Below are 23212 nucleotides of genomic sequence, written 5' to 3' on the forward strand. Positions count from 1 at the left end.
TGAACAATCAAGCATTATCATTATAAACAAGCTATTTAGAAATATGGAAGTACATTCCAAAAGAAATGGTCTTGGAATACTATTTGTACTTTTTAATTTTTATTTTTTATATTTGTTCATTAGTCTTTTCTGAAATTTTGTTATTTTTTAAATTTAAATTTAATTTAATTGTTGTTCAATTACAGTTGTCCTGAAGTTTTTAAAATTTTTTATTTATTTACCTTTTTTAGGGAGAGGGGAAGGGAGGAAGAAAGAGTGGGAGTGAATCATCAATGTGTGGGAGAAACATCAATCAGTTGCCTCTTGCATGCCCCCAGCTGAGGACCGAACCTGTAACCCAGGCATGTCCTCCAACCAGGAATCAAACTGGCAACCTTTTGTTTGTGGGACAATGCCCAACCCACTGAGCCACACCAGTCAGGGTCTGAATTTTTCTTGTTCAATATACATTGATTGACTAATTTTTTTTAAAATTGCAGTTAGACAATTTTTAAAGGGTGAGGGCAAATACTGGCCTGGGAAACCCCAGTTGACATTTCCACATGAGATTGCAGCTCCTATAGAGCACTTTCCATTACAGAACACTGACCTAACCACATTTATTCTTGTCTGGGTGTGCATAGTTACTTCTGTTACATCTTCAAGATTCTCTGTGGTTTGGCTTGAAGAGGGTATTTCCATGATGTCCAATTCAGTCTCTCCATCCACACTCCCATCAGTCTGTACCTGCACCAACTGCCCCTCTTTTTCTCTAAACCGTCTCTACTACAACACTAATTATGTTTATCTTTTTCTTCACTTATAACTAGAGAGGGACTCAGATAGAAGGTATGAGCTCTGATAACAGATGGCATGGTGCTTAAGCACATTGGCTTCAGAGACAGGTGGTCCAGGTTTGAACCTAGCCTCTATAATTCACTAGCTATGTGACCTGGATACACACTTAGCCTTCTTAGGGCTCAGTTTCCTCATTCCTAAAACAAGTCTTTGATATATTATCTCTATCTGTGTATATTTGTGCCTTGCAATAGCAGACACTTAATAAATGGTTATCATTGTTATTTTTTACTTAATATACAGTTTTTCATAGTTATGTGCCAGGCCTGGTGCCAGGTGCTTGAAGGTACAATGGTTTTTGCCTTTGTAATCTGGTAAAGACAAACATATGAACAAATAGTGGCAACTCAACACTGTTGCAGGAGCCTATGGGAGTCAAAAGGAATGATGACTTATCCAATTTTCAGGAAGTTCAGGAAGACTTTCCAGAGAACGTGGTATCTTAGGTGACATGTGAAGAATGGCATAATTTTCCAGCAGAAAAACAACAGTATGTTTGTTACGAGAATGGAAGGCATCTAGCAGTGCTGTTTATCACACTGCTGAGGAAAAGTGGCAAGATAGGAGGCTGAAGAGAGGCTGCTGAGAGTTGGAGCTACCTTTGCTGATTTTAAGAAACAAAACTCTGGGTCTACTCACAGTCCAGACCTGATGTTAACACTCTTACATACAGCCTATCCAAACACTGCTACAACATTATGATAACCAAAATGAGCCAGACACAAAAGGACAAATATTATATGATTTCACTTAAATGAAGTACCTAGAAAAGTCAGATTCATAGAGACAGAAAGTGGAATAGCTACTGGGGGTTACAGGGGAAGGGAGAACGGGAGTTCTATAGGGGACTGCTCCTTGAAGTTTTGGGAATTGTAGCCCAAGCCGTGGCCCAGGGCCTCTCAAGAGGCCTCTAAGACTCAATGGAAAACTGGAAGGCTAACATGCAGACAGGACTGAAGGCCACTCAGAGGGTTCCTATGGGAATTGGATTTTAAAAATGCATATTATGCATTAGAGCTTGCTCTGATTTTCTTATATCTTAGTTAACTATAAACAACCTGTAGCTAAAAATGTATGAAGCTTTGCACCTAATGCCAGTGTGGTGCCAAGATGTTTAATAGACCCTGACACGGACTGGTCATCGTGTTCTCTATATTGATATCTGTAATTAGTAACTGTCAACAGTAACTCAAGTGTCTGAAAGCTTATTGACGATTCATAAGTCTTGACCTTGTATCTCCTGAATCCCTTCTTCAATAAAAGGCATGGGAAATGGGAATTCTGTGCACTTCTCCCCTACAGAGATTTGCCACCTCCCATCCCTCCAGACAAAATACAGTGTCCTGGATAAATGTGTTCTCTAAGCTGTGATCCTGAATCCTCTGCTGGACAGGGAGTTTCCAACTGAGCTGGGGTGTTGGAGGCAGACAGCCTTAGAGTTCTGGTTCCATCAGTAGAGAGCATCTATTTTGCAACATGAAAAAGTTCTGGGGATGGATAGTGATGATGGTTGCACCACAATGTGAATGTACTTAATGCTGCTAAACTGTACATGTAAAATGGTTAAAATGGTAACTTTTAAGTAACATACATTTTACCACAATCAAAATTTAAATTATAATAGAATACTGCTTTATTTAAATTTCACTTAAGCTCTACCCATCCCCCTAAATCTTATAATTTTTTTTCCCCTTTGTTTGGTGAGATGCCTCACAGTTCCCATGTGGTGTGATCTCCCTCATTGTGATAAGCCAACAAATGTAATTTCTTGGATTACACATTTGGTTTGTCTCAGGTGGTTGGCTGACTGGTTCAGAACAGTAGAAAGCAAATGTCAAACACAACATTGCCCAAAGGAGAAATGCTAGCACAAGTGCTGCTAACTACTAAGTACAAAAGTCTTGCGCTGGAGACAGAGGCAAACTCAAATCCTGCAGGAAAGCATCCTCAGTGTGGGCCCCCCAAGAGTCCCACAGATAAACATCAATGAAATATGAGTTCAGAGTAAAGATTTTCAAACACTCAAGAAACAGATAAATAGCCCTGGCCAGGGGGCTCAGTTGGTTGGAGCGTCCTTCCATTCACCAAAAGTTGCCAGTTTGATCCCCAGTTGGGGCTCACGTGGGAGGCAACTGATAGATGTTTCTCTCTCTATCTCTCTTTCTCTCTGTCTCTCTGTCTCTCTCCCACTCTCTCTAAAATTTAATAAACATATCCTCAGATGAAAATTTTTAAAAAGATAAACCTTTGTTAAATGAAGAATATAGGAATCACTGTGTAATTAAATGGACTCACCTTCCAGTTTCCTTTGCGGGTCTTTCAGAAAGTGAGGAACACCTTCCCTGGCTACAGACTTGGAGATGGTGGGTTCTAAGCAAGGTCTCGGCCACAAGGAACCCAGGTTCTCATCACAGAGCTCCCTGGAGCTTTTCTCTTTCTTTAGGAGTGAAGGCTGTGTGGTTGGTACCTGTGTTCTGAAGTCCATCATTTCCATTTCATTTGGAAGAGGAACAGAATGTGCTTGTGCCGGGTCTTGATGGACTGAAGTTATCTGACTGAAAGGGGGAGGAAATGGATTGATTTAAAACTCGCTCCCCCTGTCTTCTGGATCTCCGGTTCTCAGTCCAGTCTGACATCACTGGAAAGTTGGGAGAACTGTTTCCAAATGGTGCTGCTGAGTAGGAGGCTGCATTCCTGAAGGGAGACCTCTCCACCCTCCGACTTGCTCCTCACACCATCTCCCCCCTGCACCCCAGCCTCAGCTTTCCTAGTCCCTGTGTTGAGCAGAGTGGCCAAGGGCGCCTTTCTACGTCTCCAAGGGCATTAACCAGCCCAGTGCTTCTCAGACTATCTTTGGTAAAGGACCAGTTTTTAAATTTTTCAGTTCACCATGGTCTAATACTTTTGTAAAATGTAATGAATATAAATTACCATAAAAATGAAATGAAAATCAAAATGAAAAATAAGCCCCGATTTTTTGCATTACCAGATCCATGAATGAAATGTTACTTTGTCCAATTGCTATACAACTTTCAATGTTTAAATTTTCAAGTTTATACTGACTTCATCGTGAACTGGTAACAGGACCACAGAACCACATTTTAAGAAGCAGTGACATGGGGAAAGCAAACTCTGGCCTCCCATCTGTTTTTGCAGTTTTATCACATCACAGCTACACACCCGACTGTTTCCCAACAGTCTCTGATTGCGGTCAAGATACAATTGCAGAGACGGATCATTGCAACAGAAACCATATGGGCCACAAATACTTATCTGGGCTTTACCACAGTGATATTTAACATGATCCCTGCATTCAGGTGATTTTTTTCTTCTTTTTGGTTGGCTTGCTAAAAATGTAGGTTGCCACACAAGTATCATTTTATACTTAAATTCCAATCTAACACTTAAAAGAATATTCCTTACTTGTTTTCTTTTATATCTTCTTGGTTCATTCCCTGGGGGTGATGTACATCTCTTGGAAAAGTAGCAATATTCTCTACACCTATAGAAATACATGACAAGAGTGGAAAAAAGAAGAAAGTACTGAATTCCAGTGGTAACTGAAGGAAGTATTTTATTTTTCGTTACTTGGCTAATCTATTCTCAATGATTACAGAATGGAACTAACCAGGAGGTTTAGCCATCTTTGTATATTTTCTGTTCAGTATATGATAGGTCTTACATAAATGCTCACTTGAAGAGCAAAAAAAAAAAAAAAGTATAACAAAACTTTCAGTTGTAAAATGAAGTTTAATTGTGAGCAATGTTGTCCATAGGATAGAAAAAACAAGGCTACCTTTTGTAAAGTGTAACTGATGACACTACTTAGGACTGCTCTGAGAATTAAATGAGATAATTTATGTATTTCCATGGGAACTTGCTCATCTGTAATTTTAGTGATCTCCTGTATGATGCCATGGAATGATTCCCAGTATAACTCTGAAAATGGAAAGTTCCAATTTGTAGAATCGATGCTTGCTTATAATACCATGTTAAACAAATATACCTAAAAAAACTACTAAGTCCATTTTAGAAAAGAAGAAACTGAGACCCATGAGGTTGAGTGACATGATGAGGGCCCCTCTTGTACTAGAAAGAAGATGGATGTCTTTCATAACATTTTTGTAATCATCCTGGAGTGCAGAAACCTAGTTGGTATGTTAAGAGTAAGAAAAACATACAGCATCCACTTCTAATAACTGTCAGTGGAAAGGATGTTCTATACAAAGGCAAGGTGCAGTTAGTACTTTGCTACAGAACTTAGAAAATTGTGCAGTGTATTCAAAAGAACATGTTAAGAATGACTTTATTTTTACATTTTTGAGGACAAATAAAACCAGAATATTTTAAAGCGAAGTTAATGTATTCAGAAGTCTGTTAATTGGTTGATTTCTTTTTCACACCAAAGAAAAAAGATACAATAAACAAATATAAGAAATACCTGCTTTTTAAGAAGTTGTTAAAAGCTGATGGGCCCCCTAAATTGTTGGCCCTAAGTGGGAAAAGAAATTATAAAATGTGCTGACTCTGAAGTCAGCCGGGAACATACAAATGTGTTCTGTTTTGTTTCTTGAACACAGTGAGTGGTCGTGGGAGCCTCGGAATGTGGGCCAGGAAAGATGATGCATTGTCATGTGTAAAATAAGCATCTGTGTCTGTCTGAGTGCGTCTTTCCACATAAGCAGGTGTAACTTAACCCCACTGGAAAATGTTGGAGTAGAAAAACTAAAAGACAACATTTAAACATAGGCAGAAACATAGTTTCTTCACAAAAGTGGTAAAAATTATATTCGTAAAACTAAAAGTGATTGTTAATTTGTAATGTAAAGGCCATTATTAAAATGAAAACAAGAATTGGCCAAGCCAAAAACATTCATTAAAGAAAAATTATTTTCTCCTTAAAAGTCTCACTTTCTTATGTTTTCTAATTGTTCTTAAATTGATGGGCATTAAGGTTCAAAATATTTTGATAACCTTTCCACATTTTGATAATTTCTTAAATCATAAATCTCAACAAAGAGCTTTCAAAAACTACATTTTTCCAGCCTCCTTTGCTACTACAGTTCAGAAAAATAACTTGAGAGAGAGGTTCACATGAATTACGTGAAAAAAGATAAGGTGCAGGCTTCCTTTTTGCTGATGCAGTGGCAGCACAGAGTCAAGGTTGATGTGGAAGCAGCTCCCTGGTTGGGGAAGAGGCAATGTGATTGAGGTCAGTAGCAGCCACTTTCGAGATGTAGTTATGAGATTTATTTCTGAAACTCCAACCCAGTCTGTTCTTCTCCTTTGGCTTTTCAGTGGTCTATGAACTTTCTAATATCTTCTCAAAACTTCCTTTTTAACCCAACCACAGTGGATTCTATTATCTGCAACTAAGAATCTTGATGGATATACACTGTAGTATAAAAAAAATTTAAGCCCTCATTTCAGGAAATAGGTTCTTATTCACTCATGAAAAGAGCAATTTTACACATTTTATTTCTAGTCTACACGGTTTGTATCTGTTATGTTCTGGGAAAATAGCTGCTTGAGGAATGAAAGATTTTTATACTAAGGAAAAAATTGAGGGATTTTGCTTTTGAAGTCTAAAGATTGCATTTTACACATTACCACCTGCAAAAGCCTATATTAAAGCAAATGCATCATGCAGGAATATTTAGTTGTTAAACTCTATGGGAGTGAGCCATACATAGAGAATATATATATATATATACTAGTAATGCTCCCTTTAATAAAATACTACTCCTGTAAAGCAGGAAAGAGGAAGGACATCTCTAAAATCAGAGAAGGAAAACTCTGACTCCAAAAAACCTCCGCTGCCTTGCGTCATACCTCTTCAGGGGAAAGGCTAAGGGAGTAAACCCCGACTGAAAATCCGGAGCCGGAGTCCCTAAGGCGGTTTGACATTGTAGTCAACACCGGCAACTCCTGCGGCGCACCTGAAACCAAGCTGTATTGACTTTGTCTTTCCCTTGGACCCTTCAGCTGCGAAGAGAGGGGGGGTCTGCTGCATGGGCAACAGCAGACCCTCCATATCACCCTGCCCAGGCTCTGTAGCTTCAGTTTCACTGGAGAGGACACTCCAGCGTCATCGCAAGATGTCGACTCAACACGGGAGGAGACAGATACCGGTTATAAGCTCATCCGATTGGCGAAGGAAACGAGCGCCAGGGGTCTCCTCTGATGGTGGGAGAGGTCATCGCACCTCACTGGACAGCTACCGCCCGCCTCAAGCTGGGCAGCCCCAGCCAATTAGGTGCCGTCTCGCCATGGCTCGCCTGCCCCACTGGGTGCGTGGGGATCAGAGAGGCGCCTCTCGAAAAGTGGGCCACAAAACACCCGCACCAGTTAATTCCAAGCAAACAACAAGAAAGAAGCCTCCAGCTCTTCGTCTCGCTAGCTGGAACATCAGGACCATGTGCCCCGGACTTACTGCAGACCTTCCGTGGATCAATGGTGCCAGGAAAACCGCTGTCATCGATAGGGAACTGGCACGACTAAACATCGACATTGCGGCTCTACAGGAGACCCGGTTGGCCGACAACGGAACTATCAGAGAAACCAACTACACCTTCTACTGGCAAGGGAAGTCTCCGGACCAACCAAGACAGCACGGTGTTGGGTTCGTTGTGAAGAACACGCTTGTTAACTCCATAGAGCCACCCACAGGAGGCACAGAGAGATTACTTACCCTCCGATTGTCAACAACTTTCGGCCCAGTCAGCATTCTTAGCGCGTACGCCCCAACCCTCTGCGCCACCATCGAAGAGAAAGAACAGTTCTACCATGCACTGGACGAAGCGTTATCCAAGATCCCCAGAAGTAACGCTCTCTATCTCCTTGGAGACTTCAACGCAAGAGTAGGAGCCGACCACATGGCCTGGCCCACCTGCCTTGGAAACTTTGGGAGAGGAAAGATCAATGAGAATGGTCAGCGACTGCTTGAGCTTTCGTGTCACCACGGCCTGTGCGTGACAAACACATTCTTCAAGTGCAAAGAGATCCACCAGGTGTCATGGAGGCACCCCCGCTCCCGCCATTGGCACCAGCTTGACCTCGTCATCACCAGAAGAACGGATATTGGCAGCACCCTCCTCACCCGCAGCTACCACAGTGCAGACTGCGACACGGACCATGCCCTCGTGGTAAGCAAGGTGCGCATAATGCCGAAGAGGTTGCACCACTCCAAGATGAAGGGTCGCCCACGCATCAACACCAGTTGTGCCAGCAACCCAGTTAAGACCCAGCAATTCATCAACAAGATGGAAGATGCACTCGGCGAGGGAGTGGCGGCAGATGACATTATCGAATCCAATTGGCCACGTCTCCGCGACGCCATATACAACTCCGCCATTATTGCTTACGGGAAGAAAGAGCGGAAGAACGCTGACTGGTACGAGGCTCACTGGGAAGAAATGGAACCCGTGATCGAGGCTAAGAGGAAGGCCCTACTGGCTTACAAGGTCACGCCCACTCCCAGTACACTTCAAGCTCTACGGGCTGCCAGGAACAAAGTCCAGAAGACCGCCCGCCACTGTGCCAACACCTATTGGCTAAACCTGTGCAGAAGCATTCAGGAAGCCGCCGATATAGGCAACGCACGAGGAATGTATGAGGGTATCAAGAAGGCAACAGGCCCAATCCCCTCCAAGATCGCCCCCCTTAAGTCCAAGACAGGTGAGGTCATCACTGACCAGGAACAGCAAATGCGGCGGTGGACCGAGCACTACCTCGAGCTGTACGCAACAAAGAACACCGTAACAGACATTGCTCTTAACGCCATCCCAGACCTACCAGTCATGGAGGAGCTAGACACCCCACCTACTGCGGCAGAGCTCGGCAAAGCCATCGACCGCCTCGCTTGCGGGAAAGCACCAGGAAGCGACGGAATCCCTCCAGAAATCCTAAAGAGCGGGAAACCAGTCCTGCTACAGCCGCTCCATCATCTACTCTGTCGCTGCTGGAAGGAGGGTTACATCCCCCAGGATATGAGAGATGCCAACATTATCACCATGTACAAGAACAAAGGAGACCGCAGCGACTGCAACAACTACCGGGGCATCTCTCTCCTCAGCGTCGTCGGCAAAGTATTCGCCCGGGTCGCCCTTGCCCGCCTGCAGACCCTTGCTTCCCGCGTCTACCCAGAGTCCCAGTGTGGCTTCAGAGCTGGCCGTTCAACAGTGGACATGATCTTCTCCCTACGCCAGCTGCAGGAGAAGTGTCACGAGCAGCATAAACCACTCTACCTCGCCTTTATCAACCTCACGAAGGCGTTTGATCTGGTCAGTCGAAGCGGTCGGTCTCTTCAGCTTGCTACGGAAGATTGGCTGTCCACCACATCTGCTTGCTGTGGTCATGTCCTTTCACGACAACATGCACAGCACGGTGTCCTACAACGGCGCAACCTCTGAGGCCTTCCCAGTCAGCAGCGGAGTAAAGCAGGGCTGCGTCCTCGCGCCTACGCTGTTCGGAATCTTCTTCTCCATGCTCCTCCAATACGCCTTTAAGGACTGCAGCGAGGGTGTCTTCATTCACACCAGATCCGATGGCAAGCTCTACAACCTGGCCCGTCTACGAGCCAAGACCAAAGTCAAAGAGGTGCTCATCCGTGAGATGCTCTTCGCCGACGACGCAGCTTTGACATCACACTCCGAAGAGGGACTCCAGCAGCTAGTCACTTGCCTTTCCCACGCATGCAAGGAGTTCGGACTAGCCATCAGCCTGACGAAGACGAACGTTATGGCTCAAGGCACGGGGACTCCCCCATGCATCACCATCGACGGATACACCCTGGAGGTTGTCAACGACTTCACTTACCTCGGGTCCACCATCTCGAGCTCTCTGTCAGTCGACCTGAAGGTCAACCGGAGAATCGCCAGGGCAGCCACAGTTATGGCCAGACTGAACCGGCGAGCGTGGAACAATTCCAGCCTCACTGAGAAAACCAGACTGCGCATCTACCAAGCCTGTGTACTCAGCACTCTCCTCTATGGCAGCGAGACGTGGACCACCTACGCAAGGCACGAAAGGAAACTCAACAGCTTCCACATGAGGTGCCTGCGACGCGTCCTGCATGTCGCCTGGCAGGATAAGGTCCCCAACACCGAGGTGCTGAAGCGAGCCAATATGAGCAGTTTGCATGCAGTTCTTAGCGAGAGACGCCTCAGGTGGCTCGGCCATGTCAAAAGAATGGATGCAGGCCGTATCCCCAAAGACCTCCTCTACGGCGAGCTAGCAGAAGGCAAGAGGATGAGAGGGCGCCCAAAACTGCGGTTCAAAGACATCTGCAAAAAGGACATGACACAATGCTCCATCAATCTCAACACATGGGAAGTTCAAGCAGACGACCGCCTAGCCTGGAGGCTCGCGGTCAGGCAAGGTACGTCACGTGCAGAGGCTGCGCGCAACGAGGAGGCGGTCCAGAAAAGATCGAGGCGGAAGCAGCGTCAACAGCAGCAACAACGGCCATCTGCCTTCACCTGTAACAAGTGCGGCAGGGATTGTCACTCCCGAGTCGGACTGCACAGCCATTCTCGGCGGTGCAGATAGACTCTCAGGAAGCTACGCCATCGTCTCTCGAGACGGACGGCTGCCGCCGCCGCCGCCGCCGACAATGGACAGATAAAAACTAAATGATTAAATGTGTATATCTACAACAGAATACATAGTTCTATGGTATATGTATAAGGTCTTCATAAAGTGTGCTAGCACTTTAAACATTAACCACTTGGAGTACGCTAGAAACAACATGTAAATGGAATTTAAAGAGATGTTTTGATAGCTAAGATGAATTCAATGCACAATAATGCCCAGAACATTTTTATTTTAGAATTTGTGACTGAAAAGAGTAACTAGTTCAACTGAATTTAATCAACTATGAGAAGGAAACTTGAAAACGAATGTTATTTTTAATAACCCAGGTTATGTACGCTTAAAACCACAAGAGCTTTGTGGAGACGCTGCATAAGTGTTATGGTTCCTATATGAAAACCTAAAATATTATAAACTAATTTAAAAAGAATCCCTAGCACCTCAGATGCCAGGTCACCTCCAAACAGAGCAGAGTAAATGAATTATTTAACCTCTTGGAAGGTGCTTGGGCACAACTGGGTATCTGAGAACTTGGCTTTGAATCTTTGGAAGTCTAAGGCCAACCACAAGGATTGTTTGGAAAGGGACCAGGATTTGTTTATTTTAATTAGGTCTTTCAGGGTGCAAGGCGTTCATAATTTCCAATGCTACTAAATTACTCCAGGCCCTCGCCTGGGGAAAAGGAGATTCCGAGTGAGATGGAGCAGGCTGCCCAGCAGAGGGCAGCATCGCCCAGGGGCCCGAGGCCACGGCGGCTGGACTAACCTTGCGGCGCTCAGCGGGGTCGCAGGCCTGAGGGAAAACAAGACCTCCAAGGGGGCAGTTCCGTGGAGTGCTAGAAATGGGAGTCAAAATTGCCAGAAAGAAACTGCACAGTTTGAACAAACATATAATTTAAGAAGCTTATAGGCGAACGTGATAGACAAACGTAATGCTATGGTGACTTTTCTGAGGCAAAAATTTGCAAATGCCTTGTGGTCTGTTAAATGCAAGGACACTTAAAGATACGACAGGAAAACATATTTGGAATGAGTCGTTGTTCCGGGAAATTTGAGACGTATGGTCTCAAAGGATAAAAGACTGAGGCTTGGAGCTTTAATACCTTGTTCAGTCCCCCATCTTCCCCTCAAGGGAGTAGCTCCAGGACAACAGCTGATGGACAAATGCCCGATTCTGAAAGGGACAGATCCCTGTTGCTGATGGAAGAGCCTGTGAGGAAAGAAATGAGTGTGTGTGTATGGAGGCGGGGGTGGGGGGTGGGGGGTGAGGCATGATATCAAACAAAAAGGCAAGAGGCATAAAATGAGTGGTTGAGATGAAGTGGGGTAGGAGACAGAAGAGGGACACCAGAGGGGATGCCTGTTTTGGCAGAGCAAGTTTGGATATGGACCAAATGATAGAATTATGAATGTGTTCTTATTCCCTGTGTGCTCTTCTGTGTTTTCAAAGTTCTGTAATGAGTGCTTCTGAAATTAGGGAGAAATCCAAATAATCCACATTATCTTTCACATTCTTTTTGTAAACACTTCAAGGACAGAAGCTAAGATACCTTCTGTCCTGGGTTGCCAATCTTGCCCATCACCACTTGCATTTCCTCCTTCATTAACCAATATGGAATGACTGCAGTCATCATCTTGGTCAAACTCCTGAAATGTCATAAAATAAGAACTTAGTTATTCGATGTGCTATTCTTTTTCTTTTCTTTTTTCTTTTTTGGCAGAGTGAATGTTGACTTTTCTAGACTGAAGTTTCACACTGTGGACTCCTTTTAAATTAGATAAAGTATTTAAGACTAAAATGATAGGAAAGTATCTACCCCCAGAGCAGCAGGCTCAGACGGACATAGATATGATTAATTGCGTAATCAAAAATGAAGATCAAAGCTGAAATCACATAGACACATAGAAATTCAATATTTTATACTTTATCATGTCAGCATCCAGATTTCTAAGCTGCCACAAATTCCATCTGGGTGAGTAACTGGAAAGAATCCTTTGGCCACGGTCACAGTGAACAACCCCAAAGGAACATGATCTTTTCCAAATGCCTCCCTGGGGTGTCACTTACAAATGCTGAGGGTGGAAATCACTGCCCCATATTGAAGCTACAGATAGGACCCTAGAGTGCAAGGAAGCAGCAAAGCTGATTAAAGTTTCACTCTGCCAGCTTTCTGATCAAATCATAGCACACAACTTCTCAAACTTCATTTTTACCCTCTAGAAAAGAATCATTATGCTGAAAAACATGTTGGGAACTGACTTGATTTATAAAAATTCTCCAAACTCTCTAAAGAAGAAATGCTTTCTTACTAGAATTCATTGATGTTGATAGGTTCCTTCATTAGAAGTTGTTGCTGGTGATTTTTCCCTTTTCGATGTCTAGAACAGTGACAGATGCAAGTAGTAGTTACATCTGGATATTGCACACAGTGGATATTACAGTTAGCTTTCTGGCTTCTCTGATCTTCGTAAACACCTATTTAAGGAAACTGTTGGATGAAAGTCTTTGCCCTAAATTCAAATGCCTGTTGGACAAGCAGGCAGTCTATCACAAAGCCTATGTCATTCATTATTTACCAAGAGAGCACAGGAATCTTTTTTTTTCACTTTGTTCATTTTAATTATTATAGAGAATTATAAAAATAAAACCATCATTTATACTGCCATTAACAATATTTTAGGTATTCAATCATAATAATTTAGTTGTCAACATTACTTTTATGCAGCAAGTCCTGCTTTTAGAAGCATTTTCTACGTTCTGCAAAACTCAAGTGCCCTCCTCTGACCATCCTTGTTGTCAATGGCAGATGGGAGACCTGGAATGGTTCACTCCTATCCTACACTGTTGTCAATTTCACTGTTCACCCTCCTCTGCATTTCAAAAATTCTACCACTGTCCAGCAAATTTCTTCTCCCTCCAATCAAATTACAAAGGGGAGGCCTCTTTTTAGTATATATGAAACTACAAAATAGTCTTTTTTAAAAAAGCAGAAGAAAAATCACCTATAATTCTACCAATGAAAATTGTTATAAACATTTTAAAACATTGTTAACAATCATATTTCTTCTGTTTTCTCCCTAAGAATTAAAAAATATAGTTGTAAGCCCTGGCTGCTGTGGCTCAGTGGATTGAGTGTCGGCCTGCGAACCAAGTGTCACTGCTTCGATTCCCTGTCAGGGCACATGACTAGGTTGCACGTCAGGTCCCCAGTTGGGGGCGTGTGAGAGGCAATCACACAGTGATGTTTCTCTCCCTCTCTTTCTCCTTTCCCCTCTCTCTACAAATATATAAATAAATAAATACATAATTGTTTTAAAAAATATATAGTTATATCATATAAATTTTATATCTTAAGGTAAGCATAAATTATACAGCAATTTACTAAACAAACATCAGTTAATGGAATTTCAAATTTCCCTCAATAAATATCTATCTGCCCCATGAATCTCACAACATAAGCCCTATAATGCGTACTAGGCAGTTTTTAATTCATCTTTGTTACATATAGTGCTGTGAACATCTTGGAAATTAATACTCTAATATTGCATTATATCTTTAGAGTAGATTCCCAGATATGGAATTATTGATCCAAAGATTATAAACATGTTCAAGGTGTTTTTTTTTACACACATTGCTTTAAAAGTAAAGTTTACACTTACACTTTATCAGCTGTGCAAAAATGTGTTTCATTCCATCTTCTCCCTTATCGATTGTCATCACTTTTCATTTGTATTAATGTATTAATAATATATTGAATTTGTTACCATATTGTTGTTTGAATGTGCATACTTTGATTAGTAGGAAAGGTGAAGATAGTTTTAAATGCTTACTGACCTTTACGAAAAGCTAGAAGAAGATGGGTGTAAGCATACCTATCTACCAAATCAGTAACGATGACTAACATTTCCATACATAGTGCCAGACATTGTTCTATGCACCTCACATATATGTACTAATTTAATCCTCACGATTTTTTAAAGTTATTTTATTGATTATGTTGTTAGAGTAGTTCCAATATTTTTCCTCTTTGCTCCCCTCTGCCCAGTACCACACTTCCCTCCAGCAATCCCCCCCCCCCCCCACTTAGTTCATGTCCATGGGTTGTGCATATAAGTTCTTTGGCTTCACCCTTTCTTATATTATTCTTAACATCCCCCCTGTCTATTTTGTACCAACTGATTATGCTTCTTAGTCCCTGTACCATTTCCCCATTTATCTCCCTCCCCCATCCCAGCTGATAACCCTCCAAATGATCCCCATACCTATTATTCTGTTCCTATTCTGGTTTGCTTAGTTGGATTTTGTTTTTATTTTTTAGATTCAGTTGTTGATAGTTGTGAGTTTGTTGTCATTTTAGTGTTCATAGTTTTGATCTTCTTTTTCTTAAGGAAGTTCCTTTCACATGTCATATAATAATGGCTTGGTGATGATAAACTCCTTTAGCTTCACCTTGTCTGGGAAGCACTTCATCAGCCCTTCCATTCCAAATGACGGCCTTGCTGGATAGAGTAATCTTGGTTGTAGGTTGTTTTCATCACATTGAATATTGTTTTCCAGTCCCTTCCTGCCCGCAAAATGTCCTTTGAGAAATCAGTTGATACTTCTATAGGCACTGCCCTGTAGGCAACACTTCGCCTCTCTCTTGCTGCCCCCAGGACTCTGTCTTTATCTTTCACTTTTGGCATCTCAATTATGATGTGTCCTGGTGTGGTCCCCTCTGGGTCCAGCTTGCCTGGGACCCTCCATGCTTCCTGGATCTGTATGTCCATCTCCTTCACAAAATTTGGGAAGTTTTTCTCATTTTTTTCAATTGTTGCTTCCTCATTCTGCACTGGTTGACTGTTTTTTTCTTTCTTATGTTCCAAATCATTGATTCGAACCCTGATTTCCTTTCCTTCACCATTGGTTTTGTGTGGATTTTCCTTCATTTCACTCAGCATAGCCTTCACTTCTTCTCTTATGCATTTGCCGTACTCAAGCATATCTGTCAAGCCTGTGAGCATCTTTATCACCAGTGTTTTGAATACTGCGTCTGTTAGGTTTTCTATCTCCTCATCTGTTAGGTTGGCTATCTCCTCGTCGCTTAGTTCTCCCACTGGAACGTTGATCCATTTCCCCTTTTGGGCCATATTTCTCTGTCTCCTCATCCTGACAGGCTCCTGTGTTTGTTTGCCTCCATGTCCCAGGTAGAGCTTTTGCTCCTGTTATGTTGTTAGGGCAGAGCTTTAGGGATTCATCAGTACAGGGCAACCTGTTTCACCACGTAGTGGCGCTATATGTGGGGGAAGGGTCCGAGAGGGAACAATGACGCCTTCCCAGCACTCGCCCCTTTTCCAGGCACCTCCCCCACTTCTGCACCTCTAGCTACTGCCCCAGTCATTGTTCCCAGACTGGGTGGGTCTGCGGATGTTCTAGGATCGTAAGGACCTTTTAAACAAGTGGACTCTGCTGAGAGACCAGCAGTTTCTGCTTTCACCACATCCCCCTTTGGTGGTCAGCACAGTCAGAAGCAATGAGGCTTTATTTTCCCCGGTGCTGGGACAGTGAGCTGTGAGGTCTGGTGAGGAACTGAGAACGCTCCCAGGTGTCCCTCCTGACTTTTTAAAACATGTGACTGCACTTTCTGTCAGCCTGCCCCTGCTGCCACTGCTGCCACCACCACACCGCATCCTCTCCGCCCTGACTCCACCCCTCCTACCTGTCTGGATGAGTATTTCTTTTTTATATCTTTGTTTGTTGGACTTCCATGCAGTTTGATTTTCTGGAACTTCTGGTTGTTTCTAGTTTTGAGGTAGTTGTATTCCTTTTTAGTTGTGGAGGGAGACGCAGCATGTCTGTCTACCCCTCCATCTTGTCCAGAAGTCTATTTTCTTATTTTCACAATGAGGCCCAGAGAAGTTAAGGTACTTACCCAAAGTCTCATAGCTAGCCAAGGGTAGAGCCACAATTCACATCCAGACTCTGAAGTCTGGTTCCAGACCTCTTAACTCTGCTTTCTTGCTACCATGAAAAGTTCAAATAAAGAATCCCAATAAAAACCAGAAAAATAGAAATACTAACAATGAACAAACTTCAGAAAAAGTATACTCAAACCTAATTTATAAGTTTTGTATAGGAAAAAATTAAAAATGTATATTATCTACAAGTGTCTGACAAAATTTCTATTTAGAATAAACTGAGAACCGTAAGCATCACAGACAAAAAGTATGTAGGGAATGATATCTACTTTGAAGGTTGTCATGGGAAAGAAGACTCATACAAAAACAGCTTAGAATTTTTCTAATTCCTTTTAGGATGCTAAATATGAAAGCCTTTAAGATGTGCTAAGGTGTCATGAGGAAGAAAATTGAAATAATGACACTCAATTGTGAGTGAAGGAGAGAAAATATTAGAATAGCACATCCCAAACACAAATGGATTTCATAAACTACTCACAGTAATGCAGGAGGTGACAAAAGACTAGAAATAGAACAGCATTCTCATCTACAAACAATGGAATGCTAAACATATGGAAGAGAAAAAGGCATAGAAATCATACATAATCACAGACTTCTGGTCAAGGTAGAGGTGGAAGAAAAAATGGCATGGCTCCTCACATACCCACAGCAAAAATTATAACTAAGCTACAAAAAAACTATCACCCAGAAAAATCAGAAAATCAAGATGTATGGTAGTCTGACAACCAAGGAATTAAAGAAGTCATATTTATCTAAAAGGGTAGGAGGGGCAAAGACGTGAAGACATAGTGTGGGTGGACCCACACCCACATGTGGTGGACAAAAATCAGGAGGGATACTTTAGGGTCAAGGGATCCAAGCCCCACACCAGATGACCCAGCCCATGGTTCCAGTGCCAGGGAGATAAGTCCCCATAACTTCTGGCTGTAAAAACCAGTGGTGGTTGGGGTGGCAGAATAAACTGTGGGATTCTCAGAAGTCTCCTCTTAAAGAGACTGCAATGAATGTAGGACTTACACAGACACACTCCCTCTGGGTTCCAGCACTTGGGCAGCAGCTGGAAGGGCACCCAATGGCATATGGAGAGAAATTGAAATGTCTGGCATCACAGTGACATCCAGGGGACAGATTTCTCCTGGACAAAATTCCACATGCCAGGCAGTGGCATTGTCCCCTTTTTGAGCCCTCCCACACACAGAGCCACAGAGTGACCCCACCCTGACGATTACCTAAGGCTTCATTCACCCCATCTAGCTTACAGGTGTGCTTTTCTACAACTGGACACACTGCTAGGACAGGGAGTCAAAACAGCTCTACCCAATAACACTGAAACAAGCAAAGGGAGGCTAACAAAATGAGGAGACAGAGAAATATAACCCAAATGAAAGAACAGAACAAAACTCCAGAAAAAGAACTAAATAAAACATAGATAACCAACCTATCATATGAAGAGTTCAAAACACTGGTTATTAGGATACTCAAGAAGCTCATTGGGTACTTCAACAGCATAAAAAAAAAAAAAAAAAAACCTCAGGGAGAAATATAGATTACACTAACTTAAATAAAGATTTAGGAGAGGGGAAGATGGCCACGGAGTAGGGACAGTGTTCTCAGCTCGCTCCTGTTAGGGAGAGACTCCAGGAACGAATGCGGAGAGGAGTGACTGAGTGAGTGTGGATCTCCGATAGCGTGAACAGGGAGGAGAGCGTGGGAGCAGCGTGGAGGGGGGTGGAGGGGTTTGCCACACACTGCAGGCTGAGTCATTCCGGGATTCGGTGCATCTGCAGTACTGAGGCGGAGAATTCAGTAACCGAGAGCTGCTTGGAGGCTCCCCCTGCTAGGGGCACACCAATAAGTGAATTCTTGTAGAGAGTTGGGGAGAGGATTTGGCCGAAAAAGCCAGAGGAGGGAGAGAACAGTGAACAACCAGGACTGGGAGAAACTGTGTGATCTGAGTCTAGAGGGAAACCTCCTCAGCTGCAGCCTCCGACCAAAAGCTCGGCACTCCGGGTGTGCACAGCACTTGTGCTAGAGCCCTACAGAACAAAGGGCAGATTTGGGGCAAGGAGACCAGCCGCACAGAAAAGCTGCTGCAGAACTCCGGACCGGGGGAGAACTGAGCAATCGCGCTAGAATCCCACAGAACAAAAGGCGGGTTTGGGGCTAGGAGAGAAATAGGATGCACAGGGTGTGTAAGTAGGGAAGAGAGTGGAGGCGGTGGTTCTGGAGTGGAGACGGTTTTAGGGTGGGGAGAAGGGGCCACAGGGAAGGGCTGCTGCAGAGCTCCAGACTGGGGGAGAACTCCTGGGTAGGAGAGCGCTGCGCTGACCGACCACACTGGAATCCTACAGAACAAAGGGACGGTGCTGGGGCGGGAAGAAAGATAGAGGGCCCAGGCCTATAGACAGGGAAGCCAGCGGAAGCTGTAGCTCGGAATAGAGACAGTTTTGGGGCAAGGAGAAAAGCACACACGGGAAAGCCGCTGCGGAGCTCCAGACTAGGGGAGAGGCCCTGAGCAGGAAAGTGCCACTGGGCCCGGCACTTTGACTGACTGTGCCAGAGTCCTACAAAACGGGGGGATGATCTTAAGACAGGGAGAGAGGTGGGGTGCACAAGCATATAGACAGGGAAGAGAACAGAAGCTGTGGCCTGGGAATAGAGACACGACTGGAGGCAGGGCGGGGATTGCTGGCAGGCACAGGCTGCACCAACAGTGGGAAGGAGTAGCTGGGCAAGCCTGAGGAGGGCTGAGGGTGCCTCAGGAGGGGACAACTAAACGCAGCTCACAGCAGAGCGGTGGTAGGCCCACGAATAAAAGACTAGTAATCCCAGAATCAAACAGAACCCTCCCACAGCCAGCCAACCAACCAAAAAAGATTTGAAACTCATGGAATTTTGAACAGGAGTGGACTCAGGAGGAAGGAAGGAAAAACAAACAAACAAACCAAAATAAACAGAGACTGTGCCTAAAAGTTGAATTGAGTTAAAATCCTCTCATTCTTTTATTTCTCACTCTCTCTCTAACTGCCCCTCCGTCCTTTCTTATTCTCTCTCCTTTTCTCCCCTCCTCTTCCCTCCCTTCTCTCCCCTTAGCATGTCTCCCCTGCATCCTATTCTCAGTTAATTTTTTAATTTTAAGTTCTCTCCCTTTCTCTCTCTCTCCTTTCTCTGCACTAAGCATCTTCAATTTTATTAAATTTCTTTCTTTATTTTGTCCCCTTCAATCTACATTCCTTTTTCTTTCATCCCTTGCCTTTATTTTCCTTCTCTCCCTATAAATATTCTCTCTCTCTTTCTTTCTCTCTCCCTATTCCACTTTATATTCTAATCTTTTAATATTCAAATTATAATTCTAATCTATCCCCCTTTCCCTTCACCCTCCCATTCTTACCCCTTCTCTCTTTCCACCCCATCCCCTCACTTCGTTCTCTCCCTCTTGTATTTCTCTCCTTCATCCTATCTTTTGTCACTTCTTCAATTTCAATCTTTCCCTCTCTAATATCTCCTCTTCCTCCTGATATCCTCCCCTCCTCTGTGTTCTTTCCCTCCCCCATCCTCTTGCTTTCCCATCTCTTATTCCTCTCTATATATATTCCCTCTTTCTCTCTATCTTGCAATTTTATATCATGTTTTAGTCTCCTAATCTTTTTTTATAATATATAATTTTAAAAAAATAATAATAAATCAGCCCCCCCTCTTCTTCCTCCCCTTCTTCTTGCGTTATTTCTCCTACCCTTCTCTTCTCTACTTTCTCTCTCTCTTTCCTCTCTCCCTTCCTGTCTTGCTATTTTCTACTCTGTATTTTTATTCTTGAAAAATTCTTTCTCAATCTGTTTCCTACCTTCTAACCTCCTCAGCCCTCTCTTTCAATTTCTGGCTGTCTGTCTGCCTGGATGTCTGTTGTGTCTATCCTCCCTCCCACGCTAATCATATACCATATACCAATTATATAATCCTAATACTATACACTTCCACTTTCTCACTCCACACTGTAACCCTCTCCTCCTTTTCAAACGTACAGTGTAAATGTTAATTGCTGTCTTACATAACCTTGATCCCAATTGCTAATATTATTACTCTATTAACTTCCAGCTCAAAAATTACCCTTCCTTCATTTAAAACAACTCCTTTCTGTTTCTCCTACGAAATAAGAGTCCCAATATCTCCACAAGTATATTAATACGGGCTCATTTGCAGCCTATTGTGAGATTGTAGTTGGGGGAGATATTGGAGGGTGTGGGTTTCTTGCCTGGGTTGTGTGATTACGTTTTAGCAGCACCTCCACAAAAGATCTCAAGAAAAGGTGGGCAGAGTGACTCTCAATCAACTAACCAGAGAAAAAGATCCACCAAAGAGTAGCTGAAATACAACCAGACAGATTAAAGAAATAACATCAAGGACAACACAGACGGAGATCCAAGATGGCGGAGGAGTAAGTGGAAGCTACACTAACCTCCTCCCAGGACCAGCCAGTGTTGACTCAGCCCCAGTACATCAGACAGATCATTCCACTCCAAATGGCATCAGCCTGAGGGGAAATAAAAGCCCTGCCTACAGGAATTAAGCTGCCACATCCACGGTCCTTAAGCCCAACGGCTAATAACAGATTGAGTAGATTAACAACTAAAGAAGACAGACAAAGGCAGTAGATAACTGGAAGTCTCCAATAGGCTGCTTAGGGCCAGTCTGGTACATGAACTGACACTACCAGAGGCAGATCCAGGAAGAGCAGATCAATCTAAGAAAGCACCAACAAACAATAGGAATCACAAAAATGGGGAGACAGAGAAACAACCCCCCATCAAAAGAAAAGGTAGAATCCCCAGAGAAAGTGCTAAATGAAATAGAGGGGAGCAAAATATCAGTTACAGAATTCACAACATGGATTATGGAGAAGCTCAATGAGCTCAGCAGAAACTACAAAGAACTCCAGGGGAACTACAAGGAACTCCAGAAAAACTACAAGGAACTCCAGAAAAACTAAAAGTAACTCACAGAGAATTACACGAGCATGAAAAAGGACATAGAAGCTATCAATAAGAGCCAGGAGGAAATGAAGAATACGATCCTTGAATTGAAGAACACAGTAGAAGGAATTAAAAGCAGGCTAGAGGAAGCAGAAGATCGGATCAGCGAGCTGGAGGACAACGTACACAAGAACACCCAGACAATGCAACAAAATGAAAAAAGACTGAACAAGACTGAAGAGGTTCTAAGACAGCTGCAGGACAACATGAAACGTAATAATATCTGTATCATACGAATTCCAGAAGGAGAAGAAGAAAAGCAAGGGATAGAAAACCTCTTTGAAAAACTAATGACAGAAAACTTCCCTCACATGAGGAGAGAAAGAGTCACGCAAATCCAGGAAGCACAGAGGGTCCCAATGAAGATGAACCCAAACAGGCCCACCTCAAGACACATCATAATTAAAATGGCAACATTCAAAGACAAAGAGAGAATCCTAAAAGCAGCAAGAGAGAAACAACTAATAACATACAAGGGAGTTACAATAAGGCTATCATCAGATTTCTCAGCAGAAACACTACAAGCCAGAAGGGAATGGCAAAAGATATTCCAAGCAATGAAAAACAAAGGCCTACAACCTAGAATACTATACCCAGCAAAGCTCTCATTCAAAATGGAGGGTGAAATAAAGAGCTTCCAAGACAAAAGAAGGCTAAAAGAATACATCTCCACCAAATCAGCAATGCAAGAGATGCTAAAGGGTCTGCTCTAAGAAGATAAAGAAGCAGAGAGAGACAGAGAAGAACACGGTACAAAGGGGAAAAATGACAATGAATAAGTACTTATCGGTAATAACCTTAAATGTAAATAGATTAAACGCTCCAATTAAAAGACATAGGGTAGCTTAATGGATTAGAAAGAATGACCCACATATATGCTGTCTACAAGAGACCCACCTTAGAACAAAAGATCTACACAGACTGAAAGTAAAGGGATGGAAAAAAGTATTTCAAGCAAATGGAGATTAAAAAAAAAAAGCCGGGGTAGCAATACTTATATCAGACAAAACAGATTTCACAGTAAAGTCCATAAAAAGAAACAAAGAAGGGCATTTCATAATACTTAAGAGAAAAATCCATCAAGAAGATATAACCCTTATAAATATATATGCACCCAACTGAGGAGCACCCAAATATATCAGGAAAATTTTGAAAGACTCCAAGAAAGATATAGACAGCAACACACTCATAATAGGGGACTTTAACACCCCATTGTCAACACTGGACAGATCTTCGAAGCAAAGAAACACCAAAGATATTGAGGCACTGAACAAGACTCTAGATCAAATGGACTTAGTCGATATATATAGAAGTTTTCACTCCAAAGAAGCAAAATATACATACTTCTCAAGTGCACATGGAACATTTTCAAAGATAGACCACATGGTAGGACACAAAACAAGCCTTAACAAATTCCAGAAAATTGAAATTATATCAAGCATCTTCTCAGATCACAATGGCTTAAAATTGGAAATCAATCTCAAGGAAAAAACTCAAAAACATTCAAACTCATGGAGAATGAATAACATGATATTAAATAATGAATGGGTTAACAATGACATCAAGGAAGAAATCAAAAAGTTTCTGGAAACTAATGATAATGAACACACAACAACCCAAAACCTATGGGATACAGCGAAAGCAGCCCTAAGAGGAAAGTTCATAGCAATACATGCCTACCTAAAAAAGCGAGAAGAATCTCTAATAAAAAATTTAACCCTACAGCTACAAGAACTAGAGGAAGAACAACAAGCAAAGCCCAGATCAAGTAGAAGGAAGGAAATCATCAAGATCAGAGCA

The 23212-nt window shown here is 42.9% G+C and overlaps 1 protein-coding gene across 5 annotated transcripts in view; it reads right to left on the reverse strand.

The window, feature by feature from the left end:
- MAP3K19 (mitogen-activated protein kinase kinase kinase 19) overlaps positions 1-23212 on the reverse strand; it is a 78552-nt gene that overhangs the window by 16456 nt on the left and 38884 nt on the right. For 4 of the 5 annotated variants that reach the window (XM_090267049.1, XM_090267073.1, XM_090267080.1 and 1 more), the window contains 3 exons: positions 11978-12074; positions 4261-4339; positions 3133-3392 (listed from right to left, as the gene is read on the reverse strand). In XM_090267049.1, the coding sequence (XP_090123175.1) occupies positions 3133-3392; positions 4261-4339; positions 11978-12074 (436 nt within the window). The remainder of the gene's footprint in view (positions 1-3132; positions 3393-4260; positions 4340-11977; positions 12075-23212) is intronic. The other variant, XM_090267058.1, reaches the window with a different exon arrangement.

The sequence above is a fragment of the Furipterus horrens genome, unplaced genomic scaffold, assembly GCF_987537825.1.
Source record: "Furipterus horrens unplaced genomic scaffold, mFurHor1.1.pri manual_scaffold_1, whole genome shotgun sequence".
Classification (NCBI taxonomy): Eukaryota; Metazoa; Chordata; class Mammalia; order Chiroptera; family Furipteridae; genus Furipterus; species Furipterus horrens.